At 49.1% G+C, this 27,987-nt stretch overlaps 2 protein-coding genes across 2 annotated transcripts; both read right to left on the reverse strand.

Annotated features, from left to right (window-relative positions):
- Nucleotides 1-89: 89 nt before the first annotated feature.
- On the reverse strand, nucleotides 90-10,658 carry LOC119103396 (uncharacterized). The gene is made up of 5 exons (XM_037226921.1): nucleotides 10,569-10,658; nucleotides 7,917-8,504; nucleotides 5,270-5,857; nucleotides 2,684-3,271; nucleotides 90-640 (listed from the first exon to the last, which is right to left on the reverse strand). The coding sequence occupies exons 1-5, from the start codon at nucleotides 10,656-10,658 to the stop codon at nucleotides 269-271; spliced, it is 2,226 nt and encodes a 741-aa protein (XP_037082816.1). The 3' UTR covers nucleotides 90-268.
- A 7,763-nt stretch (nucleotides 10,659-18,421) lies between these two features.
- On the reverse strand, nucleotides 18,422-27,772 carry LOC119103367 (uncharacterized). The gene is made up of 6 exons (XM_037226878.1): nucleotides 27,691-27,772; nucleotides 26,903-27,120; nucleotides 24,872-25,459; nucleotides 22,548-23,135; nucleotides 20,216-20,803; nucleotides 18,422-18,992 (listed from the first exon to the last, which is right to left on the reverse strand). The coding sequence occupies exons 1-6, from the start codon at nucleotides 27,761-27,763 to the stop codon at nucleotides 18,621-18,623; spliced, it is 2,427 nt and encodes an 808-aa protein (XP_037082773.1). The 5' UTR covers nucleotides 27,764-27,772; the 3' UTR covers nucleotides 18,422-18,620.
- Nucleotides 27,773-27,987: the final 215 nt, after the last annotated feature.

Raw genomic sequence — 27,987 nt, forward strand, 5'->3', positions numbered from 1 at the left:
CAAAAGTCTTGCACGCGGTATGAGGCTTCGTTCGCATTTGACGTAAATTGATAATGGAGGTGTGGCGATGAGGTGAAAGAAAGGTACAGTTTAACGTTGAATGTGTTTTATTGTACTCCAGCCGCATTTTGGCGTGACCATCATAGCCCACTCACGGGTGAAGAGCTTTACAGTAAATAACAGTCCGTCGCCGATTGATTTCCCCTAACTAAAATAAAGCAGCGGCTTTGATATCCAAGCCATTCAACGCCGCGCCAGCCGCAGTCAGCTAATTCCAGCCGAGGGCGGCCTTGATGGCATCGATGATGGCGTCGATGTCGATGTTGTCGTCGCGCATAAATTGCAACAGCTCCTGGTACTCGGGAGATGTCTCCAGGTAAGCGAAGGTGGCGGCCGCCTCGGGCTTCTCCAGTTCGGCGACCAGGCCCTGCATGTCTGGGTTGCTGGCCAGCTGCTGCAGCGCCCACGCGATCAGACTCTCCTGGTCGACCAGTGCCAGGAACTCGTCCACCAGCGACTTGAAGTCGCCCAGCTGGCGGCCATGCCGGCCGGCCGGCGCCGAGTTCCAGCCCAGCTCTTCGGCCAGCCATTTCTCGAACCCGTCGACGTCCAGACCGCCGGCGCGCAGGTAGTCCAGAAACTGTAACGCAAATACACATGCTTACACATGAGCCAAAACAACAATCACATAACAGCGCGTTCAGCAGAGTCGCAAGTTGCAACCAGTGTCGTGAAATGGCATGCCCACAATGCCTGGTTGGTGACATTTTCCAACAACTCAGCTGTGGGGTGTCCTTGAACCCCAAAAATGAGGCGGGCAGGGAAGCGTTTAGCTGATTTAGCTACTTGCGACCATTTTGCCATCAAGTTGATGGTACGGCAAGGTGAGGTATATATCGATTGAGTATATAATGCAATGGAACACCACATACAACATGCTATGGATCACAGACATCAAGTCTCTGAATAGTGTTTCACAGATGAGGAAGGCCATTTTCGCTATATGTGAGATTATTGGACAATAGTGAATTTCTAATTGTGCTGATTATCTCAAACGCATAAGACTACCTCAACGTAGTTGGGCATACTGTTTAAATGACACCTGTTCCCACTCCATTGACACCTTTGCCGCCCATGCTTTGTCATAATGTATCGCTGATTGTTGGTTTTTGTTCTGTCGGGTGCAATAGCTTGCCTGCAGATCAAATGACTGTGCAGCCTCATTGAAAACACACTACTCAAAGTCAAATATCACGTTTGTCCTGGTAGCTGGGAAAACGGATCCATCAGATTAGTGTTCCGTACACGGTGCTGATGCTACAGCGTTACATTTCCTTAGGTCAGATGTTTACGGCATTATGAGTTATGCAAATCAGTGTAATATCCACAATAATTTTGTTGCAGACTGTGTACCCAGTTTGCATAACCACTTGATGGAATCGCGGACTACATGTCGTTCTAAAAGAAGTTAATTCCAAACTGTTTAGTGAGCACAGTCTCTTACCTTAGTTAAATGGAAGGCACCTGAATGCACTGAAATGATCCAGTGAAAAATAGAATCACGGGTGCAGGTGTAAACCAAAGTGATCCTAACTTGGGTTATGATGCAGCATTGAGCCTGGCCGATCCTCCCGTCCGGCAGTCAAGCATTCTAGGGGATTACAGGTGTGAGTGCTAGTCACAAGCTGGAACAGCTTTCAGCAAATCAGACGCAATGCTTTGGAATTCGTTCTGGCGAATGGCTGTAATGTGCATAGGCGCATTGGTGTATATTTGTATTCTATTTATTTTATTTGATGCATTGGTAATGGTGCATTGGAAGATAAGCTCTGATACGATGCATATTGAAATATCGCCATGGTTTTATCTCACCCACTCGATTGGCATGGAAATGGGAGATTACAAAGGAGCCGAAGGACATGCCTCGCGAGCTGCTCAAAAATATTGCTGGCTTGAACTCCCGGCAGCATGCGGCTGACTCATTTTAGAGGGGAAAATCAGACCATCGTGCTGGAAAAATTGTGCTCACCGACCAGCATTTGCCAGTGTGCACAAACCATGAAACGGGCCGTTCCGAAGTCTTTGAAGGAATGGCGTCAAATTCTCCATTTACAGCAGATAAAAAGGTAATACGAACTGCATTGCGTAAATAAATATATCGTATACACGCATAAGTGCACTAGTTATCAGCCGAAAAGAGGCCTCACTTGTCCTCTCCTAAGCCCTCACCAAATACAAGACACTAGAATCCTAAATGATGGTAAACGCAACCTGCGGAAGGGTATGGTGCCATGCATTGTGACCGATATCCACACAAATATTTGACGACGTGTTGTTTACCATCATGAAAACGTACATCATTGCATACTTACTTTGATTGCTCATTGAACCTACCAACCCCAAACGGCTTTCCCAACCGGACAGTTTTGAAGCCATGTTTTTTTTTTTGTAAATTAGCACACAATTTGCTGTATTAGGGAGCCTCCGGTTTTTTAAGTAACATGCAGGATAGATGGTAAGGCACCATTCAAACCTGTCGACACCCGCTGCCAAAAGGGCTTCTCTTCACGAACTTCTCATCTCTGGCATCATCGACAACATAGCAAGCAACAACTCGCGGTTGTTGAAGCCTCGTTCGAATTCCGACAGCAGTGCAACAGATATTGTCAGCAAGGTATCTTACCACGGGGAAGCTGTTGCGATCGTCGCTGTCATGCAGGAGGTCGTACATGGCCTTGAACTTGTCCGACTTCAGGTAGTCGATGACCTGCATCAGGTCAGCGTCGGCGGCAGCCTCCTTCTCCTTCCACAACGCCACCATGGCGTCAAAGTTGACCTGCACCAGGAAGTCCTGCAGCAGCGACTCCAGGTCACCCAGACCAGTCCGGGCCGCCGACACCGAGTCCCAGCCGAGGAAGGCCTTGATGGCGTCGATGATGGCGTCGATGTCGATGTTGTCGTCGCGCATAAACTGCAGCAGCTCCTGGTACTCGGGAGATGTCTCCAGGTAAGCGAAGGTGGCGGCCGCCTCGGGCTTCTCCAGCTCAGCGACCAGGCCCTGCATGTCCGGGTTGCTGGCCAGCTGCTGCAGCGCCCACGCGATCAGACTCTCCTGGTCGACCAGTGCCAGGAACTCGTCCACCAGCGACTTGAAGTCGCCCAGCTGGCGGCCATGCCGGCCGGCCGGTGCCGAGTTCCAGCCCAGCTCTTCGGCCAGCCATTTCTCGAACCCGTCGACGTCCAGACCACCGGCGCGCAAGTAGTCCAGAAACTGTAACGCAAACACACATGCTCACACATGAGCCAAAACAACAATCACATAACAGCGCGTTCAGCAGAGTCAAAAGTTGCAATCAGTGTCGTGAAATGGTATGCCCACAATGCCTGGTTGGTGACATTTTCCAACAACTAAGCTGTGGGGAGTCCTTGAACCCCAAAAATGAGGCGGGCAGGGAAGCGTTTAGCTGATGTAGCTATTTGCGACCGTTTTGCCATCAAGTTGATGGTACGGCAAGGCGAGGTATATATCGATTGAGTATATAATGCAATGGAACACCACATGCGACATGCTATGGATCACAGACATTATGCCTCTGAACATTGCTTCACAAATGAGGAAGGCCATTTGCGCAATATGTGGGGCTTTTGGACGGATGTGAATTTCTTATCATGCTGATCATCTCAAATGCAAATGACTACCTCAACGCAGTTAGGCATGTTGTTGAAATGACACCTGTAATCACTCCATTGACACCTGTTCCCACTCCAACGACACCTTTGCCGCCCATACTTTGTCATAATGTATCGCTGATTGTAGGTTTTTGTCCTGTCGAGTGCAACAGCTTGCCTGCAGGTCAAATGAAGGTGGAGCCTCATTGATAACATGTTATTCAAAGTCAAATGTCACGTTTATCCTGGTAGCTGGGAAAACGGATCCATCAGATTGTTCTTACGTACACGGTGCTGATGCCACAACGTTACATTTCCTTAGGTCAGATGTTTACGGCATTACCAGTTATGCAAATCAGTGCAATGCCCACAAAAATTTTGCTGCAGGCTGTGTACCCAGTTTGCAAGACCACTCGATGGAAACGCAGGCTACATGTCGTTCTAAAAGAAGTTAATTCCAAACTGTTTAGTGAGCACAGTCTCTTACCTTAGTTAAATGGAAGGCACCTGAATACACTGAAATGGTCCAGTGTAAAATATAATGACGGGTGCAGGTGTAAACCAAAGTGATCCTAACTTGGGTTATGATGCAGCATTGAGCCTGGCCGATCCTCCCGTCCGGCAGTCAAGCATTCTAGAGGATTACAGGTGTGAGTGCTAGTCTCACGCTGGAACAGCTTTCAGCAAAAACAGACGCAATGCTTTGGAAATCGTTCTGTGCAGATGGCTGCTGTTTGGAATATAACCTGTTTGATACAATGCATATTGCAAAATCGCCATGGTTTTATTTCACCTCACTCGATTGGCATGGAAATGGGAGCTTACAGAGGAGCCGAAGGACATATCTCGCGGGCTGCCCAACAATACCGCTGTCTTGAACTCCCGGCAGCACGCGCCTGACTCATTTTAGAGCAGAAAAGGGGACCATCGTGCTGGAAGAACTGTGCTCACCGACCAGCATTTGCCAGCGTGCACAAACCATGAAACGGGCCGTTCCGAAGTCTTTACAAGAATGGCGTCAAATTCTCTATTTATAGCAGATACAAAGGTAACACCAACTGCACAGTGTAGGTGAATATATCGTCTATACGAATATGTGCACTCCAAATTAGCTGAAAAGCGACCTCACTTGTCTTCTCATAAGCCCTCACCAAAAAAAAACAACAATAAAACCCCAAGTGATGGCAATGCAACCTACGGAAGTGTACAGTGCCTTACTTTGTGACCGATATCCACACAAATATTTGACGTCGGGTTGTTCACCATCATGAAAGCGTGCATCATTGCATACTTATTTTGATCGCTTATCGAACCAACCAACCCCAAATGGCTTTCACAGCCGGACAGTTTTGAAGGTATGTTCTTTGTAAATTAGCACACAATCTGCTGTGTTAGAGAGCCCCCGGCATTTCAAGAATCATGCAGGATAGATTGTAAGGGACCATTCAAACCTGTTTACACCCGTTGCCAAAAGGGCTTCTCTTCACGAACTTTTCATTTTTGGCATCACCCACACCATAACAAGCAGTACTCGCGTTTGTTGAAGCCCCGTTCGAATTCCGACAGCAGTGCAACAGATACTGTCAGCAAGGTATCTCACCACGGGGAAGCTGTTGCGATCGTCGCTGTCGTGCAGGAGGTCGTACATGGCCTTGAACTTGTCCGACTTCAGGTAGTCGATGACCTGCATCAGGTCAGCGTCGGCGGCAGCCTCCTTCTCCTTCCACAACGCCACCATGGCGTCAAAGTTGACCTGCACCAGGAAGTCCTGCAGCAGCGACTCCAGGTCACCCAGACCAGTCCGGGCCGCCGACACCGAGTCCCAGCCGAGGAAGGCCTTGATGGCGTCGATGATGGCGTCGATGTCGATGTTGTCGTCGCGCATAAACTGCAGCAGCTCCTGGTACTCGGGAGATGTCTCCAGGTAAGCGAAGGTGGCGGCCGCCTCGGGCTTCTCCAGTTCGGCGACCAGGCCCTGCATGTCCGGGTTGCTGGCCAGCTGCTGCAGCGCCCACGCGATCAGACTCTCCTGGTCGACCAGTGCCAGGAACTCGTCCACCAGCGACTTGAAGTCGCCCAGCTGGCGGCCATGCCGGCCGGCCGGTGCCGAGTTCCATCCCAGCTCTTCGGCCAGCCATTTCTCGAACCCGTCGACGTCCAGACCACCGGCGCGCAAGTAGTCCAGAAACTGTAACGCAAACACACATGCTCACACATGAGCCAAAACAACAATCACATAACAGCGCGTTCAGCAGAGTCAAAAGTTGCAACCAGTGTCGTGAAATGGTATGCCCACAATGCCTGGTTGGTGACATTTTCCAACAACTAAGCTGTGGGGAGTCCTTGGACCCGAAAAATGAGGCAGGCAAGGAAGCGTTTAGCTGATGTAGCTATTTGCGACCGGTTTGCCATCAAGTTGATGGTACGACAAGGTGAGGTATATATCGATTGAGTTTATAATGCAATGGAACACCACATGCAACATGCTATGGATCACAGACATCAAGCCTCTGAATAGTGCTTCACAGATGAGGAAGACCATTTGCGCAATATGTGGGGCTAGTGGACAAATGTGAATTTCGAATTATGCTGATTATCTCAAATGAATATGACTACCACAACGCAGCTAGGCATGTTGTTGAAATGACACCTGTTCTCACTCCATTGACACCTGTTCCCACTCCGTCGACACCTTTGCCGCCCATACTTTGTCATAATGTATCGCTGATTGTGGATTTTTGTCCTGTCGGGTGTAATAGCTTGCCTGCAGGTCAAATGACTGTTGAGCCTCATTGATGACATTCTATTCAAAGTCAAATGTTACGTTTGTCCTGGTAGCTGGGAAAACGGATCCATAAGATTGTTTTTACGTACACGGTGCTGATACTACAGCGTTACATTTCCTTAGGTGAGATGTTTACAGCATTACCAGTTATGCAAGTCAGTGTAATATCTACAATAATTTTTCTGCAGGCTGTGTAACCAGTTTGCAAGACCACTTGATGGAATCGCAGGCTACATGTCGTTCTAAAAGAAGTTAATTCGAAATTGTTTAGTGAGCACAGTCTCTTACCTTAGTTATATGGAAGGCACCTGAATACACTGAAATGGTCCAGTATAAAATATAATGACGGGTGCAGGTGTAAACCAAAGTGATCCTATCTTGGGTTATGATGCAGCATTGAGCCTGGCCGATCCTCCCGTCCGGCAGTCAAGCATTCTAGAGGATTACAGGTGTGAGTGCTAGTTACAGGCTGGAGCAGCTTTCAACAAATACAGGCGTAATTCTTTGAAAGTCCTTCTGGCGAATGGCTATAATGTGCATAGGCGCATTGGTGTATATTTGTATTATATTTATTTTATTTGGTATATTGGTAATGGTGCATTGGAAGATAACCTGTTTGATACAATGCATATTGAAACATGGCCATGGTTTTATCTCACCCACTCGATTGGCATGGCAATGGGAGCTTACAAAGGAGCCGAAGGACATGCCTCGCGAGCTGCCCAAAAATACCGCTGGCTTGAACTCCCGGCAGCATGCGGCTGACTCATTTTAGAGGAGAAAAGGGGACCATCGTGCTGGAAAAACTGTGCTCATCGACCAGAACTTGCCAATGTGCACAAACCATGAAACGGGTCGTTCCGAAGTCTTTAAAGGAATGGCGTCAAATTCTCTATTTATAGCAGATACAAAGGTAATACCAACTGCACAGCGTAGATAAATGTATCGTCTACACGCATAAGTGTACTAATAATCAACCGAAAAAAAGCCTCATTTGTCCTCCTCTCAGCCCTCACGAAATGCAAGACACTAGAATCCTAAGTGATGGCAATGCAACCTACGGAAGTGTACAGTGCCTTACTTTGTGACCGATATCCACACAAATATTTAACGACGGGTTGTTCACCATCATGAAATCTACAACACTGCATACTTACTTTGATTGCTCATTGAACCTACCAACCCCAAACGGCTTTCACAGCCGGACAGTTTTGAAGGTATGGTCTTTGTAAATTAGCACACAATCTGCTGTGTTAGAGAGCCCCCGGCATTTCAAGAATCATGCAGGATAGATTGTAAGGGACCATTCAAACCTGTTAACACCCGTTGCCAAACGGGCTTCTCTTCACGAACTTTCATCTTTGACATCACCCACACCATAACAAGCAGTAACTCGCGTTTGTTGAAGCCTCGTTCGAATTCCGACAGCAGTGCAACAGATATTGTCAGCAAGGTATCTTACCACGGGGAAGCTGTTGCGATCGTCGCTGTCGTGCAGGAGGTCGTACATGGCCTTGAACTTGTCCGACTTCAGGTAGTCGATGACCTGCATCAGGTCAGCGTCGGCGGCAGCCTCCTTCTCCTTCCACAACGCCACCATGGCGTCAAAGTTGACCTGCACCAGGAAGTCCTGCAGCAGCGACTCCAGGTCACCCAGACCAGTCCGGGCCGCCGACACCGAGTCCCAGCCGAAGAAGGCCTTGATGGCGTCGATGATGGCGTCGATGTCGATGTTGTCGTCGCGCATAAACTGCAGCAGCTCCTGGTACTCGGGAGATGTCTCCAGGTAAGCGAAGGTGGCGGCCGCCTCGGGCTTCTCCAGTTCGGCGACCAGGCCCTGCATGTCCGGGTTGCTGGCCAGCTGCTGCAGCGCCCACGCGATCAGACTCTCCTGGTCGACCAGTGCCAGGAACTCGTCCACCAGCGACTTGAAGTCGCCCAGCTGGCGGCCATGCCGGCCGGCCGGTGCCGAGTTCCATCCCAGCTCTTCGGCCAGCCATTTCTCGAACCCGTCGACGTCCAGACCACCGGCGCGCAAGTAGTCCAGAAACTGTAACGCAAACACACATGCTCACACATGAGCCAAAACAACAATCACATAACAGCGCGTTCAGCAGAGTCAAAAGTTGCAACCAGTGTCGTGAAATGGCATGCCCACAATGCCTGGTTGGTGACATTTTCCAACAACTCAGCTGTGGGGTGTCCTTGAACCCCAAAAATGAGGCGGGCAGGGAAGCGTTAAGCTGATGTAGCTATTTGCGACCGGTTGGCCATCAAGTTGATGGTACGGCAAGGTGAGGTATATATTGATTGAGTTTATAATGCAATGGAACACCACATACAACATGCTATGGATCACAGACATCAAGCCTCAGAAACATTGCTTCACAAATGAGGAAGGCCATTTGCGCAATATGTGGGGCTTTTGGACAAACGTGAATTTCGAATTATGCTGATTATCTCAAATGAATGTGATTACCACAACGCAGTTAGGCATGTTGTTTAAATGACACCTGTTCTGACTCCATTTACAGCTGTTCCCACTCCGTCGACACCTTTGCCGCCCATACTTTGTCATAATGTATCGCTGATTGTGGATTTTTGTCCTGTCGGGTGTAATAGCTTGCCTGCAGGTCAAATGAATGTGGAGCATCATTGATGACATGCTATTCAAAGTCAAATGTCACGTTTGTTCTGGTAGCTGGGAAAACGGATCCATCAGATTGTTCTTACGTACACGGTGCTGATGCTACAGCGTTACATTTCCGTAGGTCAGGTAGTTACGGCATTACCAGTTATGCAAATCAGTGTAATATCCACAATAATTTTGCTGCAGACTGTTTACCCAGTTTGCAAAACCACTTGATGGAATCGCAGACTACATGTCGTTCTAAAAGAAGTTAATTCCAAACTGTGTAGTGAGCGCAGTCTCTTACCTTAGTTAAATGGAAGGCACATGAATACACCGAAATCATCCAGTGTAAAATATAATGACGGGTGCAGGTGTAAACCAAAGTGATCCTAACTTGGGTTATGATGCAGCATTGAGCCTGGCCGATTCCTCCCGTCCGGCAGTCAAGCATTCTAGGGGATTACAGCTGTAAGTGCTAGTCACAGGCTGGAGCAGCTTTCAGCAAATACAGGCGTAATTCTTTGGAAGTCCTTCTGGCGAATGGCTAGAATGTGCAAAGGCGCGTTGGTGTATATTTGTATTATATTTATCTTATTTGGTGTATTGGTAATGGTGTATTGGAAAATAACCTGTTTGATACAACGCATATTGAAACATGGCCATGGTTTTATCTCACCCACTCGATTGGCATGGAAATGGCAGCTTGCAAAGGAGCCGAAGTACATACCTCGCGATCTGCCCAAAAATACCGCTGACTGGAACTCCCGTCAGCATGAAGCTGGCTCATTTTAGAAGAGAAAAGGGGACCATCGTGCTGGAAAAATTGTGCTCACCGACCAGCATTTTCCAGTGTTATCAAAGCATGAAACGGGTCGTTTCGAACTCTTTAAAGGAATGGCGTCAAATCCTCCATTTATAGCAGATACAAAGGTAAAACCAATTGCACAGCGTAGATAAATATATCGTCTACGCGCATGAGTGTACTAATAATCAGCCGAAAAAAAGCCTCAGTTGTCCTCCTCTCAGCCCTCATGGAATACAAGACACTAGAATCCTGGGTGATGGCGAATGCAAACTACGGAGGTGTATAGTGCCATGCATTGTGACCGATATCCACACAAGTATTTGACGACGGGTTGTTCGCAATGAAGAAAGAGTACATCATTGCATACTTATTTTGATCGCTCATCGAACCTAGCAAACCCAAACGGCTTTCACATCCGGGCAGTTTTGAGGCGAGGTTTGTTTGTAAACTCGCACACAATTTGCTGTATTGGAGAGCCTCCGGCTTTTCAAGTATCATGCAGGATAGATTGTAAGGGACCATTCAAACCTGTTTACACCCGTTGCCAAAAGGGCTTCTCTTCACGAACTTTTCATTTTTGGCATCACCCACACCATAACAAGCAGTACTCGCGTTTGTTGAAGCCCCGTTCGAATTCCGACAGCAGTGCAACAGATACTGTCAGCAAGGTATCTCACCACGGGGAAGCTGTTGCGATCGTCGCTGTCGTGCAGGAGGTCGTACATGGCCTTGAACTTGTCCGACTTCAGGTAGTCGATGACCTGCATCAAGGTCAGCGTCGGCGGCAGCCTCCTTCTCCTTCCACAACGCCACCATGGCGTCAAAGTTGACCTGCACCAGGAAGTCCTGCAGCAGTGACTCCAGGTCGCCAAGGCTTGGGATGGCATTCTTGCTATCTGCGAAAGGTTCACGCTTTGTAAATACCGCACATTGCCAGCCGTAACATTCCACAAGTCCCGAAGCAGTTAATGGGTGTAATGAGATTCAGACTCGTCACGACTTTTGGCCTCCAGCCTCGGCTACCCAAATCTTCCGAGTAAAATATTTGATTACATTGATAGAAATGAGGAGATGGTGATAGATTTTTCAATCTTTTAAGGCAGCGAAAATGAATCACCCTAGCCAACACCATCGACTGACCACCATTCCGACACATCTCTTCAAGACCGATAAACACGACGATGCCCCGAGGCGGTCCGGACTGGCGATGGCCGCGGCCGGACCCGTCATCGCGGGCCGGGTCGGTGGGGACTCACTGGCTGCCTCCTGGTCGACAGGCAGCGCCTGAGCGGCACTGAGCAGCGCCAGCAGTGCCAGGACAGCGCGCATCTTGACGATGCAGGTGGACCGAGCGTCGAATGAGGCGGGGGTGAATTGGCATGCACTATTTATGCCGCCGGCAGCTGGAGGCTTTTGCAGCTGGGTGAGTCTCCGATACGGGATATCGTGGGGGTTGGTGGAAGCGGCCAACCCGCTGCCTTCCTGTCCCGATGGCGACGGTGCACACCGTGGGACACTGCTCCGCTGCAGTTGTTGAGCATGATGAAAACTGCACCAATCGTGCCCTTAATCTCGGTGGATGAGTCGTGATGGACTCCTGAATCATGCTCATTGTGGACACCTACATTAGTAAAGGGTTAAGAGCCACCAATTCTATGTAGGACGCACTGAAGAAAAACTCTGAGAATGGATGTGATTTGGGTTAGCAGTCTAATACACATAATTTCACCAAGTGAAGAGGCTTTTTGCTTTGGCATTTACCGATGCAGCATGTGTCAAATCACAAGCCTGACTATGTCTGGGTCGTTTTGAATTGACTCAATGTCGTTTGATGTTGGTTTCAAATCACGCTGATACTGCCGTGTGAAATGATACTGATGTGTGATGAAATGACACCACTGATGCGCCGATGTACTTGACGGGCCACGGGTCCATCGTGGATAGTCCAGATATACGTCTATGTCAATGCCTATTATATACTGCATGCTTCCGTATGACTGACGGTGTCAAATCAGACTGCAGCATGACATTATAATGATGATGTAACCTGCGTTTACTATTAAAATGTCAGGCTGGCTTTGATGGGCAATGCTTCTAACAAGATAGGGCCATTTCTATTGCTGCGGGGGAGAGGTGACTCCTAGGAGTGCTGACTCCTAAAAAATCACATAAACACCTACGGACAATCTATAGTTTGTGTGTCATGCATGAACCACATACAGACCATAGGAAGCAGGCGCCACCTGGAAGTCACTTTTTCGTGGAACGACATGAGATACATCGCTTACAACCCTGGCGGAAATCGCTTACAACCTTGGCGGAAATCTGTTACTGGCCGCACGCCCCTCTCCCTACCTCCGGCTGACGCCACTTGGACTTGTCCACGCTGCTGCGATGTATCTATGTTGTCACACTCGGCAGGGATAGCAGTGACGCCAAAATACAGACCGCCAAGCCGCTGGGAATACCGTTTTAACGTGCAAGCTAGCCTCCCGGAACAATAGTTGCATTGCACGAGTCCTTTCGTCGCACCCTTTGGAAATTATTTTCGCGCGATATGTGGGGTTTCTATAACATCTCTCAAGACAAGGGAGTCACGCAATGCACTCGATCGTCACTATGACACCTTCTTCGACGCAACGAGTGAAAAGGACGAAGATCAATGCTAAAATAAATGGGTGATAATTAAAGGCAACAAATAGGTACGTGTGAAATTAAAAGCTTTGCCACTACCCTTGCTCTAGTTTCAAAGGCGCGCTGTACTAGACACCGTTTTTTCCTAAATGACGACGTTGCCAGCTTGTCTTACAGTTACTGGCGCATCCAACAATTACTGGCGCATCCATGCGTCGCACAAATTCGTGTTACTTTTATGAATTGAAGACGGTGCGTTAGTTCACGTTTTGAAACTGGGTTCACCGCTCCACCTCCTTTGGCTGTCGAGATGTGGTGTAAAACTTAAAAAAAACGTCTTAAGTGGACAAACGTATCTTAACTGCCTCTGTGCGCGTGACATGTGGCACGTGCGACCACACGCCTAAAGCCACGTGTTTCCCCGTTGAATTATGCAACAATAGATGCTAATGTTTTGTCGCTGCGACCCTTGGTTAGCGCAATGCGAGCGCGTCTTGCGAGCGGCCGCTTGAACCTTTTCTGCGGCTCACATTTTTACGCCGCCGGTGGAAAACCAAAAGGCCAGAATTCCATCTTGCAACACGTGCCACGCCCTGCACGCCGACCGCACCCCGCGAATCTTGACACTGCGCGTTGTCCCGCACGTGTGCGTATCTTGTCCAAATTTCGCCTTTGCTCGCCTCGCTTTTTGGCCTGTGTAGGACACGAGACACAAAAAAGCAGCCAAACATACGCACCCTAAGTAAATAGTGCATAGATTTAGATACTTCTGAAAGCTAGGCGCAAAATTTCATCGAAGTTCAATGTCATCATGTTCTGCAGACAGGCCGCACAGTGATTTTTATTTGCCATATCTAGGATAGTGAACGCCATGCCGCGAACACCATTCAGCACGCTAGCTGCCACGTTTGCTCAGGCTGGGAACTCCACAGGTGCGCAGGAGTTACCAGAAGTTTCACAATCATGACCCTACCGTGCTGCCACAGTACCAGGAACCGAACAACGTGCAGCGCATCTATCTGATGGAAGGATGGTATGAAATAGGACGGCGCCACCGGGAGATGTCAGGCTTCTGATATCGTGTCGGATGAGTCAATTGCAGGGCGTCGGCAGCTTTTGTGTACTTTTCAGTTTAAGTTAGACCAGACGCATTTTATTCCGTCGGTGACGTCAGTTTCTCGAAATGCTTCTGAGTGAGTCAGATTTTTATTTGAAGCAGCCGGTTCGTTGGGAGAAATGTCATTGAAGTCACTGCTTGCTCAAATGAAATAAAATGATATTTTGCTTTGCATTTTAAGCATGCATGTCATATCATCTTTACTTTACACTATTCGGTCAAAATATGTGCACAATAAAGCCTTTATGACCTCAAAACACCTCACCCAGGGAACAGCATTTACAAATACGGAGCAGTTATCACCAAAACCCAACCAAACTACGCGTCTCAGTGCCGTACATGTTAAGACTTCCATTAACACGCGCTCGGGGGGGGAGTGAAATTGACCCCAAAGGTTTTTTCCGGAATGGTTTCCGAACCGCGCGGCGACCGAAGGGCTAACATCCTCTCGCGTGCTAAGGCTGAGAAATTTTAGGAGCCTTCTGGGAGTGCTTTTGAATATTGGGGCAAAACGTCACTGAAGACAGATGCTTGCATAAAACTTTGATTGTGCACGGGAGCTTAAATGTTGCTCTACACATACGCACATAGTATTGTGCAATATTTTCCAGTGGTTTAAGATGTTCAGACAGGTCAGCGGTTGGCCAGCTCGAATCCCCTCGAGTTAAGACGTTCAGACAGGTCAGCGCTTGGCCAGCTCGAATCCCCTCGAGTTAAGACGTTCAGACAGATCAGCGCTTGGCCAGCTCGAACCCCCTCGAGTTAAGACGTTCAGACAGGTCAGCGGTTGGCCACCTCGAAGAACAGCATGCATGCCCTGCAGCCGTTGGCACGGCGGATGCGGGTGGAGAGGACTCTGGAGTCGCTATGCTCATACCAGACTGCAAAAAGGGATGGCTGCAGTGGGCTGTGGAGTGGCTCGAGTGTACCACGCCAGAATGCCTGGCCACGGTGCACAGTTGCATTTGCAGCCTCCCATTGCAGCAGTATATGGCAACAGCTCCAAACAAATGGCGGAGAAGTCCAGCAGCGGTATTAAGCTTGCCTTTGTATTGATCCTGCTGCAGCGAAAACCGTTTCCAGCGGACACAAAAATGCGTGGGAGCCTCTGATTCAGGAATTTCCTGGAGCACATTTAACGCTTCTGGTGCATTGAGCACGCCGGCGTTTCTTCTCCGTTAAGCATTTCTACCTTTGTAGAAGAGGTCAAAGCAGTCCTACAATCTTGCCTGACCCATCACAGACCGGATCAAACGTGGAAGCGCGGTCACACACCATACAACGCAGCGTGGACTAGAGCTGTTGGATAAACAGGTCAGCGAACTTGAAGCTCCTCAGAAACAGCAAACCCTTCCAGGCCTTCAGCAGCCTTTGCACTGCGTTGGTTGTTGTTGTGGTTCACGTCCTCGTGCAAACCCTCCAGCAGGTATATCAAAAACTCCTATGCGGCTCGTTGCTGGCAGCACGCCAATAGGGGCGCAAACCGCTGGAACCGTATTTTCAATTTAGAGGTGGCCAGCGTCCGGTCCGCCTCATCCGAGGTCATCCATAGGTCTCCCTGCGCCCTACCGTCAGTCTTATCTTAGGCAGAAGTTTGGAGTTCGCGACCTCTCCGTTTGGCAACGCGGCTGGCTGTCGCGACACGCCGTCTTTGTGACGTATGAACTGCGCAGCTTCGCGCGGCTTCTCGTTTTACTTGAGCGACACCACCTCGTTGCAATTAAAGTACCAGACAGTTCGGCCCTCGGCGCTTTTGGCAGGCGCGTGGGTGTGACGCAGTGGTGCGAGGTGTGCTCGCGCACCCCCGATGGCCGCACTGCAGCCACAGTCCATACGCTGTTCGTCAGCTGATCAGGACCCGCCTTCCCTCCGTCTGAAGCGACCGTACAAGCAGACGCATCCTTGTTGGCGCATACACCCATCGGCCAGTCTGCCTTCATCGGGCATGTAATGTCCCCAGATTGACATTCTTGTCCACTTGTTGGTATACTGTTGTATTCTGTAGTATAGGCCGTGCACCGGTGCTTCTTTTTCAGAAATATATAAAATGATAGTCACTGAGACCGCGCTCCTGCGTTCAAGTCGTTTTATGCGCTCGCTAGTTGCCCTGGCTGTCATGGACTGCGGACGGTATCAGCCGGCACGGTAAGGCCCGTTGAAGTGAGGGGTCAGGACGGATAGTGCCGATTGTCGCGGCACGCTAATCCTTTCCCATAATACTCACCGCTGACCCAGAATTTCACGATCAGATGGTGGTGTCAGGGCTCACACAACAACCCCCGAAGCAACATGGGCGCTGCTACCAAAAACCGATGAAACAGAAAGGTGGGGATAAAACGTTCTTTAAACAATCAAGTGTCAAAATCGGTTCCTTGGTTTTCATTTCGTATATCTTGCTGAATTAGTGTTGAATGGCGACGAATGTCTTCCTCCCACTCGCCTGACATGCGAAGAAAACCGAACACGCAGCAGCTTCTTCAGCTTACTTCTGTTCTAGTCAAGGTTCACTAATGCACCGTCGAACGAACGAATTTACATCGGTTCGGCTCCCGTATCGTTCAGGGGCCCACAGTGCCTATCAGGGTATTCTGTGTCAACAAGGGGCCTCGAATCGGTCAGGGGAAGATTTGTTCAACAGGGACGGAGACGAAAGCCCGAATGACGAAGGGTCTCTCGCGTTGGTCGGGGCCCTCTGGCGATTGAAGGAAACAAGAACTTATGATGAGTGCTCACATTGAGGTAGTAGAACAGTCCTGTGCCAGTCAGGGCCCCAGCGCCGAACGGTGGGCCCTCCATCCCCTTTTCAGCCTGGGCCCGTTATGCCCAACTGGAGTCTATGTGCCAATTATTTTATCACCTGCGAAGAGCAGGGATGCTGTTGCGTTAATGACCGCTCATGCGTCAATTCGGGGTCAGGTGCGCGGGTCAGAAGGCCTCCCGCATCAGGGAACGGACCAGTGTAATATGATGTACCCCTCTCAGGGCCTCGACATCGGCTAGAGGATGCCACCCCGTGTCAGCAGAATGACGGCTGGAAAGCACACCGCAGTAGGACAGAATGACCCCTCAGGTCTTGACCGGGAACAACAATGTGCCCCGTAGTGTTGTACTCAAGGGGCTTCTTTACGGGAAACAAGGGGTCTCATTAGTGCCGAATGGAGTGGGTTTACCTAAGTTTAAAACGCACAAGGCCATGCCATCTTTCCCTGAAAACGTACATTACTTTGCAGCTTCGACTAGGAAAACAAATGCCATCAAAATGACTGGGCCTGCGCGCCGGGTGCCGATGGTGCAGTGGTTCACGCGCCTGCGTCAACCGCTGCGCGTCTGGGAAACCAGAGGTACGGGGTTCGATTCGCCGCGGCGCCCGCCCTTCCCGCCAGGGCGAGAGGCTGGCGGCGCCATATAGCCCCAGCAGCTGAGTGCGTCATAAAGCCCCGATGACACGGACGTAATATCGGGTAGCAAGGACAGCAATGGCTTGGGTCGTAGCTTTCGTAAAAACCGAACGGCGTTGGCCACTGCAAGTAACGCCACGTGGCGGGTGCCGAGCGCGCAGCAGCGAGCGTAGTAAAATAATGTTTCCGAATGTCTTTCGAAGTGAATTCGTAAAATTAATATATTTCACTGGGTGACCCTTTTTATTGCTTTGAAGATGACCTCTGAACGGCTGAACAGTTACAACAATATTGCAGATAGGAATGTTAATTTTTTTTCTTCCAGCTCCACAACCAGATTTCAGCACCATTCCGCAGTGCTGTAAAGACCAGTACGTTATTGTTATCAATCGAAAAACCGCACATGTGAAATATACGCCCGGAATGTCTCTGAACGTACGATTCGGAGTCCAAAAGTGTTCAAGATTACTTTTCCAGATCCGTCAGTATTTTCGTCCGCCACTACATTTGGCCATGATCTATTGTAAACTGCGGGGTAGACGCTGCGCGGCCTAATAAGGTTGCAACGCCTGACGTCTAGTTTTTGTTTCTGAGATATGCTAGCGCGCATGCTAAAAATTTCGTTACATAATTTGTACCACTAGTTAATTTTACCTGAATGTTGAAGATGTCCAGGCAAACCATGTTAGTGGTAACATGCTAACCATGCTAGCCATGTTAATACAAATTGTAGAACCATTTTGATCCTCAACCTACATTCGTGGAATCTTTGCTATTTCTGCACAACCCAGATAGAAATTCTGACAAAGTGTTTGAGTTCTGCCGGTTTAAAACAACAATCTACTGGACCATTGTAAAATGAAGAGCGCCGGAAATTATTCACGTGATCATCTAACGCGTATTTTTTCAGTTCATTTACTATAAACATAAAGCAGAATTGATCTTGCGTTGGCCTCTGGCCTCTATTCCAGTTCTACCAGGTTTAATGTGTAATATATATATATATATATATATATATATATATATATATAAAACATGCCCTGAACAACGAACGGGCCATATGCTGCGATTTCTGGGGGACTCCTCTACTTTCAGGGGGCCCTTTGTCAACCCTGTGTCCCACTTGCCAAGGCCCTGGGTACGCCCCTGCACGGACCAGTTATACTTTTGTTGTATAGGATGGTGTAGATCGCTGGGTTAAATGATTGGTATATGCAGTGGGACCTCTGTCGTTTTACCAGTTTGAATTACGCCATTGCCGTGCCCAGAGACTACGGTATACTAGCATCAACAAGCCCTGCAAACAGCATCATATTTCATTCATACTTGGCACAAATTCAACGCAGACATATTGCCATGCTGGCATAAAGTAACTGCAACGTAACACCGACCAGGATTTATTGCATTCATGCCGCACTTCAGTAGGGTCCTCGTAACTTACTCTTACAAGTCGAGGTAGGGGGGATGGAAGTATAGGGATGTTTCATCACGCCAAATAACAGCGTGCTCCAGAGTACTATCCATTAATGAGTAACCTCATCGACATCAAAGACATTCAGCGCCCTGGCAGCTGTAGTCAGCTAATTCCAGCCGAGGGCAGCCCTGATGGCGGCGATGATGGAGTCGATGTCGATGTTGTCGTCGCGCATAAACTGCAGCAGCGCCTGGTACTCGGGAGACTTCTCCAGGTAGTCTGCAGTGGCGGCCGCCTCGGGCTTCTCCAGCTCGGCGACCAGGCCCTGCATGTCCGGGTTGCTGGCCAGCTGCTGCAGCGCCCACGCGATCACACTCTGCTGGTCGACCAGCGCCAGGAACTCGTCCGCCAGCGACTTGAAGTCGCCCAGCTGGCGGCCATGCCGGCCGGCCGGTGCCGAGTTCCAGCCCAGCTCTTCGGCCAGCCATTTCTCGAACCCGTCGATGTCCAGACCGCCGGCGCGCAGGTAGTCCAGAAACTGTAGCGCAAACGCACGTGGGTACACATAAGCGAGCACACATCACATAGGCACATTAGACCTCTTGCACATCAGCGAGCAAAAGTCCAGGAACTGTAGCGCAAACACGCATAGGTACCCATCAGCCAAGCTGACGACAGAGCATCAGAAGATGGTCAGTGGTTTCCCACAACATGACACGGCTGGTGAACGGGGTGTAGAGAGCTACGGACGCATTTTCTTGAGGCATGCAGATTTTTATCCGGGTGGGTTTTTTTGCGCCGGAATGTTTCAGCACCTCAGCACAAAATGAGTGCGACACAAGCACCAGCCGGTGGGCCTTGGCTTAGGATGTGACTTGCATTGCCAGGAATAAGGCAGAAGACATACTCAAACGTGGAAATACACCAGGTGCTCGGTATTTTGTTTTGGGCTAAAAACGCGCATTTTGGCATCAAAATGCCCTGTTTGTTTAATCAACGCCGTAGGCAAAACTACATCTAGTTTTAAGCACGTTTATTTGAGTGCTCAGGCTAGCCAAATACACTTTGCAGAAATGAGATATTGATGCGGATCTTGGCCACCAAAATCTCTCCGTTGATGTTAAAATGGAAAAAAGCTTCAACTTTTTTCGTCGACTAAAAATTACATTCCTCTGGAAAAATGACTTCGCTTTTCAAGTTAATGAGAACTGTCTTTCGCAAAAACCTTCGAATGGATTGTGACTCATAGGAAAACATCTTAGTAAATCTTAGTAAGGGATAACTGAAAATCATTGATGACTACTTCTCTGTGGCGGGTCCTGTCTAACAATTCTTCTAGAGTTCATGGAGTGCGTTACTAGTGAGACAGATGAAGGTAATAGTGAAGATGTTGTTTATCTAGATTGTAGTAAGGCGTTTGGTAATGTCCCACACCAATGTCTGCAAAAACAGTTAAAATTGCATGGCAATGAGAGTTTTTTTTTGGCTGGGTAAGGGTCTGGGCGGTAGACAGGAAGCAAAAAATAACTCTCTATGGTACAAAATCTCAGTGAGGACTAGTAGAGAGTGGTGTTCCACAACGGTCGGTATTGTCCCCTTGCTCTTCATTATTTTAAAAGAAGTCAGGTTCAAAGCCTGTCATTGGGACAGGTCCTTCGGTAAGTTAGACAAAGGCTCGTAGTGCTTTGAATGGCAGCAATATTATCGCCAATGCATACTAATACAGCAGAGATAACGTATTTTGTCATCAGCGTGTCTTACGTCGGGGAAGTTGTTGCCATCGGCGGTGGCGTGCATGTAGTCGTAGAGAGCCTTAAAGTCGTCCGACTTGAGGTAGTCAATGACCTCCATCAGGTCAGCGTCGGCGGCAGCCTCCTTCTGCTTCCACAGCGCCACCATGGCGTCAAAGTTGACCTGCTTCAGGAAGTCCTGCAGCAGCGACTCCAAGTCACCCAGACCAGCCCGGACCGCCGACACCGAGTCCCAGCCGAGGGCGGCCTTGATGGCGGCGATGATGGAGTCGATGTCGATGTTGTCGTCGCGCATAAACTGCAGCAGCGCCTGGTACTCGGGAGACTTCTCCAGGTAGTCTGCAGTGGCGGCCGCCTCGGGCTTCTCCAGCTCGGCGACCAGGCCCTGCATGTCCGGGTTGCTGGCCAGCTGCTGCAGCGCCCACGCGATCACACTCTGCTGGTCGACCAGCGCCAGGAACTCGTCCGCCAGCGACTTGAAGTCGCCCAGCTGGCGGCCATGCCGGCCGGCCGGTGCCGAGTTCCAGCCCAGCTCTTCGGCCAGCCATTTCTCGAACGCGTCGATGTCCAGACCGCCGGCGCGCAGGTAGTCCAGAAACTGTAGCGCAAAAACGCGTGGGTACACATGAGCGAGCCCACACTACCTCATAGACACATTAGACCTCTTGCACATCAGCGAGCAGGAAGTCCAGGGACTGTAGCGCAAACTTACATAGGTACCCATCAGCCAAGCTGACGACAAGCGCATCAGAGCATGGTCAGAGGTGTCCAACAACAGAATGGGCTGTTGAATGGAGCGTGGAGAGCTACGAACACATTGTCTTGAGTCATGCAGTTTTTTTTTTGTCGAGGGGGGCGTTTGCGCTGTAACATTTCATCTCCTCAGCAGAGACCGAAGCAACACAAACACCAGCTGGTGGCCGTTTGATTATGAGATGATTTATATCATCAGCGATACAGCTGAAGACATATTCAAAAATGAAAACTCATCACGTGTTCGGCATTGGGGGGGGGGGGGGCAAAAAAGATATATTTTGAGATCAAAGTGCTTTGCTTTTTCAATCAACACTGTAAGCAAAAATATATCTAGGTCTGAGCACGTTCATTTGAAAGTATAGGCCAACCAAAGCAATTTTGCAGGAAAAAAAACACATTGGAGCAGCATATGCAGTATTCCATCGGTAAGAAATATGAACACATTATCTCTTACGCTAAAAATAGTGTACGAGTGAATAAATGCCAAATATTCGAGCATTTAACTAGCGAGTTCAGATGTATGCAATTCTCTTAGCGCTGCTCAGCATACTTCTACAACCACATCAGTTTAGATAGCAGCGAAGTACATTCAGTGGAGTTTTGGAAGCGCATGTCTTGCCTGGTTGGTTCCTATGCAAAGCCATACATCTGACGACAAATTTGGCCGAAAGCTGGTGCGGAACGACAGCCGTCCCGGGTGGACATAATGCATGTCTAATTGCAAGGTGGCCAGCGATTTAAAGTTAAAGATGTAAAAAGTGATATACCTTACAACTAACTCGTTGAAGAAACACAATCCGAGCTTACGTTACATGCGGGTCGCAATGCTTTGAAAAGAAGGAGCTCACACTTTTCGTGATTCATCAACAATGCCTTCATCCTATGTAAATAAGACAGTAGCAAAAACCCTATTTCTTGGATAAAATGGCCTATTTCGGCACCATGCCTTTATCGAAACGGGTAGCAAAGTAGGGCATTCACTTGCGTTATTCGTTTCGATAAAGGCACGTTGCCAAAATACCATCGCATCTATATCTCCATTTGTCTGGTTTTCTCCGGGGAATAATGCTATTACTACTTCATGCGTAGTAATATATCTACTACATGTTCCATATATGTACTGCATGGAACTGTCTCATCTTAACACATAATGTTCTTCTCAACTGCACCGAACAACTTATATCTGAATTCTCACGAGTGCTACAATATTATGTGTGGTAGCAGTTTGCTCCAGCTACCGCAACGTTCTCCCCATAGCCTAAATTTCGCCCAACGGATGGTGGTAACCCGGCATTAGAACAGCAAGTTCACGGGATTTGCTCCGTTTAAAACATTCCTTCGCCAGCAGGGGAAAAATAGCATGGTGTGCACAATAACACTGTAGTTGTGTATGCCAAGGGTTTGAATGATTTCGTTTCCTACCGATGACAACTGATTCTTCAAGACCCTCAGCTCAAAGCTCGCCATTAGGACAGGTTCTTTTGTAAGTTAGCCAAGGGCTCGTAGTGCTTTGAATGACAGCAATATTATCGCTGATACATATTCATACAGCAGAGATAACGTATTCTGTCATCAGCGTGTCTTACGTCGGGGAAGTTGTTGCCATCGGCGGTGGCGTGCATGTAGTCGTAGAGGGCCTTAAAATCGTCCGACTTGAGATAGTCGATGACCTGCATCAGGTCAGCGTCGGCGGCAGCCTCCTTCTGCTTCCACAGCGCCACCATGGCGTCAAAGTTGACCTGCTTCAGGAAGTCCTGCAGCAGCGACTCCAAGTCACCCAGACCAGCCCGGACCGCCGACACCGAGTCCCAGCCGAGGGCGGCCTTGATGGCGGCGATGATGGAGTCGATGTCGATGTTGTCGTCGCGCATAAACTGCAGCAGCGCCTGGTACTCGGGAGACTTCTCCAGGTAGTCTGCAGTGGCGGCCGCCTCGGGCTTCTCCAGCTCGGCGACCAGGCCCTGCATGTCCGGGTTGCTGGCCAGCTGCTGCAGCGCCCACGCGATCACGCTCTGCTGGTCGACCAGCGCCAGGAACTCGTCCACCAGCGACTTGAAGTCGCCCAGCTGGCGGCCATGCCGGCCGGCCGGTGCCGAGTTCCAGCCCAGCTCTTCGGCCAGCCATTTCTCGAACCCGTCGATGTCCAGACCGCCGGCGCGCAGATAGTCCAGAAACTGTAGCGCAAAAACGCGTGGGTACACATGAGCGAGCCCACACTACCTCATAGACACATTAGACCTCTTGCACATCAGCGAGCAGGAAGTCCAGGGACTGTAGCGCAAACTTACATAGGTACCCATCAGCCAAGCTGACGACAAGCGCATCAGAGCATGGTCAGAGGTGTCCAACAACAGAATGGGCTGTTGAATGGAGCGTGGAGAGCTACGAACACATTGTCTTGAGTCACGCAGTTTTTTTTGTCGAGGGGGGCGTTTGCGCTGGAACATTTTATCCCCTCAGCAGAGACCGAAGCGACACAAACACCAGCTGGTGGCCGTTTGATTATGAGATGATTTATATCACCAGCGGCACAGCTGAAGACATTCAAAAATGAAAACTCATCACGTGTTCGGCATTTGGGGGGGGGGCTAAAAATATATATTTTGCGATCAAAGTGCTTTGCCTGTTCAATCAACACTGTAAGCAAAAATATCTCTAGGTCTGAGCACGTTCATTTGAGGGTATAGGCCAACCAAAGCAATTTTGCAGGAAAAAAACACATTGGAGCAGCATATGCAGTATTCCATCGGTAAGAAATATGAGCACATTATCGCTTACGCCAAAAATAGCGTACGAGTGAATAAATGCCAAATATTCAAGCATTTAACCAGCGAGTTCAGATGTATGCAATTCCCTTAGCGCTGCTCAGCATACTTCTACAACCACATCAGTTTAGACAGCAGCGAAGTACATTCAGTGGAGTTTTGGAAGCGCATGTCTTGCCTGGTTGGTTCCTATGCAAAGCCATACATCTGACGACAAATTTGGCCGAAAGCTGGTGCGGAACGACAGCCGTCCCGGGTGGACATAATGCATGTCTAATTGCAAGGCGGCCAGCGATTTAAAGTTAAAGATGTAAAAAGTGATATACCTTACAACTAACTCGTTGAAGAAACACAATCCGAGCTTACGTTACATGCGGGTCGCAATGCTTTGAAAAGAAGGAGCTCACACTTTTCGTGATTCATCAACAATGTCTTCATCCTATGTAAATAAGACAGTAGCAAAAACCCTATTTCTTGGATAAAATGGCCTATTTCGGCAACATGTCTTTATCGAAATGGGTAGCAAAGTAGGGCATTCACTTGCGTTATTCGTTTCGATAAAGGCACGTTGCCAAAATACCATCGCATCTATATCTCCATTTGTCTGGTTTTCTCCGGGGAATAATGTTATTACTACTACATGCGTAGTAATATATCTACTACATGTTCCATATATGTACTGCATGGAACTGTCTCATCTTAACACATAATGTTCTTCTCAACTGCACCGAACAATTTATATCTGAATTCTCACGAGTGCTACAATATTATGTGTGGTAGCAGTTTGCTCCAGCTACCGCAACGTTCTCCCCATAGCCTAAATTTCGCCCAACGGATGGTGGTAACCCGGCATTAGAACAGCAAGTTCACGGGATTTGCTCCGTTTAAAACATTCCTTCGCCAGCAGGGGAAAAATAGCATGGTGTGCACAATAACACTGTGGTTGTGTATGTCAAGGGTTTGAACGATTTCGTTTCCTACCGATGACAACTGATTCTTCAAGAACCTCAGCTCAAAGCTCGCCATTAGGACAGGTTCTTGGGTAAGTTAGACAAGGGCTCGTGGTGCTTTGAATGACAGCAATATTATCGCTGATACATATTCATACAGCAGAGATAACGTATTCTGTCATCAGCGTGTCTTACGTCGGGGAAGTTGTTGCCATCGGCGGTGGCGTGCATGTAGTCGTAGAGGGCCTTAAAATCGTCCGACTTGAGATAGTCGATGACCTGCATCAGGTCAGCGTCGGCGGCAGCCTCCTTCTGCTTCCACAGCGCCACCATGGCGTCAAAGTTGACCTGCTTCAGGAAGTCCTGCAGCAGCGACTCCAAGTCACCCAGACCAGCCCGGACCGCCGACACCGAGTCCCAGCCGAGGGCGGCCCTGATGGCGGCGATGATGGAGTCGATGTCGATGTTGTCGTCGCGCATAAACTGCAGCAGCGCCTGGTACTCGGGAGACTTCTCCAGGTAGTCTGCAGTGGCGGCCGCCTCGGGCTTCTCCAGCTCGGCGACCAGCGCCTGCATGTCCGGGTTGCTGGCCAGCTGCTGCAGCGCCCACGCGATCACACTCTGCTGGTCGACCAGCGCCAGGAACTCGTCCACCAGCGACTTGAAGTCGCCCAGCTGGCGGCCATGCCGGCCGGCCGGTGCCGAGTTCCAGCCCAGCTCTTCGGCCAGCCATTTCTCGAACGCGTCGATGTCCAGACCGCCGGCGCGCAGATAGTCCAGAAACTGAACGCAAATGCACATGCTTACACATTAGTGAAGCTGGCTACAAATGCGTTATAAGGCGTTCAGTGGTGTCGCACAACATAGCGAAAATTGTGAAAGAATACGCTGGAAAAATATCGTTGCTGGCATTTCATAACAATTCTGGCGTACTGCAAGTCACATGGACCAGATACAAATGCATTTTAATCGCTCATCTGGTGTCATCCGTTTCTCTGGGCGATTTTGCCTTGCAACGGTTCGGCCTAAGACAGATATGGTATTTAAGAGGGAATGTGAAGAAAACTGGAGTAACATTTTCTGGAGTCATGTAACAACTTTGTATTTGACGGAATTTTATATTTTTATGCTGTAATGTTCTAGGACGAACTCACTGTGAAGCTAGCAACTTTTGACATTTTTTTAGTTATTGCATTGTTTGCACTTCCATGGGTACAGGCAAAGCCTATGCGGAGGTGGCAATATGCCAGATGCTGGAGATTTGCGCGGACCAATAACTGCCCAAAGATGAAAACATTCCGGCTTTTTCATGAAATTACGTGGTTATGTGGAGGCACTTTGATTTAATGGAACAGCCCGGGCAGTGCATTTTTTATCAGATGTTATGAAATACTCGATATTTGCAGCATGCATTTTTTAGTGAATATTCCATGATGGCATCACAACCTAGCTATAATATACCCTGGTTTATGTGTTATATTACAACAAACAAGAGATAATTGTAACTGAGATGTAACTATACATCAACACTGCCGTTGATGCTGCCGAAATGAAAACATCATAGATGAAAACGGTGTAATTTCAGTTGGGTCCAATGAATGCCTCGTTATAGCTTGCTTATTTCCCCGCAAGTTTACTGTAGCCAAGTTTGGAACAACCACCAGCCCCGCCGCGTCATTGTGCACATTCTATTCTAAACTGTGAGCATCTTCTAAAGGCAATGATGTGAAACCTATACCTTACTATGGTGCTATGTCGTCGTACTGCAGCTCAAGACTTAAGCACGCCAAAGACGCAACACCTTCAGGGGAGTAATGTGTTCACGTCTCGGTAGCGTGCACTAGATGTTTCATGGTCTTCTGGGTGATTTCATGCCATATTTGGCAACGGTTTTCTCATGGTGGGCTAATCTTTCTTTAAAGTACGCGATAGTTGGCACTACAGCTTTATGAGATCTCCGTTCAAAAAGCTGCGTCCTTGTCATCTACACAGGCAGGCATGAAATGCATAGCAATTCCGTCAATGCGATGTATCGGGTATGAAAGGTTCCCTTTTGGATCATTAATGACAACTCGCCCTAGAAGCAGCCATGTTCAAAACTACCGCTACGTGTAATCACACCAGTACATACATCTTATCACTGATGCATCGCGCATAGCAGGAGTAACTGGCATGATTTTACCACCTGACATACGGCTCGGTGATTTTGTCAGCAGCGTGTCTTACGTCGGGGAAGTTGTTGCCATCGGCGGTGGCGTGCATGTAGTCGTAGAGAGCCTTAAAGTCGTCCGACTTGAGGTAGTCAATGACCTGCATCAGGTCAGCGTCGGCGGCAGCCTCCTTCTGCTTCCACAGCGCCACCATGGCGTCAAAGTTCACCTGCTTCAGGAAGTCCTGCAGCAGCGACTCCAGATCGCCCAAGCTTGATACGACATTTTTGCTCTCTGTGAAAGGTTAACGAAATGTGAAGTTACTCATGGCTAACCAAATTTTTCGACAAGTTTGTGGGCAGTTCAAGGCCACGATAGGACGTAGATTGGAAGCCAAAGCTGTTGGCTTCCAGTTCCGGGTGCTTGAATATTCCAAAATAAAAAAAAACGGTAAAGATCACAACATAAAGCCTGGAGACGTCGAAGCATTTTTGCAGGTTAAGTGCATGCTCTTTTGAGAGCTTTGTTCCTCGTGAATCAAAGGACGGTTTCCACGTAAGTCGCACATATCCATTGCCTTAGGCTCCGTTGGCATGCAGCACTACGAGTTTTCGGAGCAAGCATGCGCATGAATCATCAGCTGCGAGCAAGAACTGAATGATGTTTACCACATTGCGAGTCCCTTGAACTCCGCAGCTGGCCATTTTCACCCAAACTACACCAGCAACTGGCCACTGTGCACACCCTCCCCCAAAGCCGATGAGTCTCATAATGTCCGGAGTCGGCTTGGTCTGGCCGTGACTGCAGCCATAGCCATGGCCGCAGCCGGGCCCGCCATCGCCGGCCGGGTCGGTGGGGACTCACTGGCTGCCTCCTGGTCGACGGGCAGCGCCTCAGCGGCACAGAGCAGCGCCAGCAGTCCCAGCACAGCGCGCATCTTGACGATGCAGATGGACCGAGGGTAGAGTGAGGCGAGGTGCGTTGGCGCACGCTATATACGCCGCAGACAGCTGGCGGCATTCCCACCGCGGCGGACCGTGCGCAGCTGATGGGTGGTACCGAGGGGCCAGAGCGCGTGCGCCCGGCCTTCTAACCTCCTGTTCCTGTGACGACGGTCTGACGCGAGGCGACACTCCTCTGGGCACCGTGAAAACCACGCCA

The sequence above is a fragment of the Pollicipes pollicipes genome, unplaced genomic scaffold (genome assembly GCF_011947565.3).
Source record: "Pollicipes pollicipes isolate AB1234 unplaced genomic scaffold, Ppol_2.1 Scaffold_5724;HRSCAF=6776_pilon_pilon_pilon, whole genome shotgun sequence".
Classification (NCBI taxonomy): domain Eukaryota; kingdom Metazoa; phylum Arthropoda; class Thecostraca; order Pollicipedomorpha; family Pollicipedidae; genus Pollicipes; species Pollicipes pollicipes.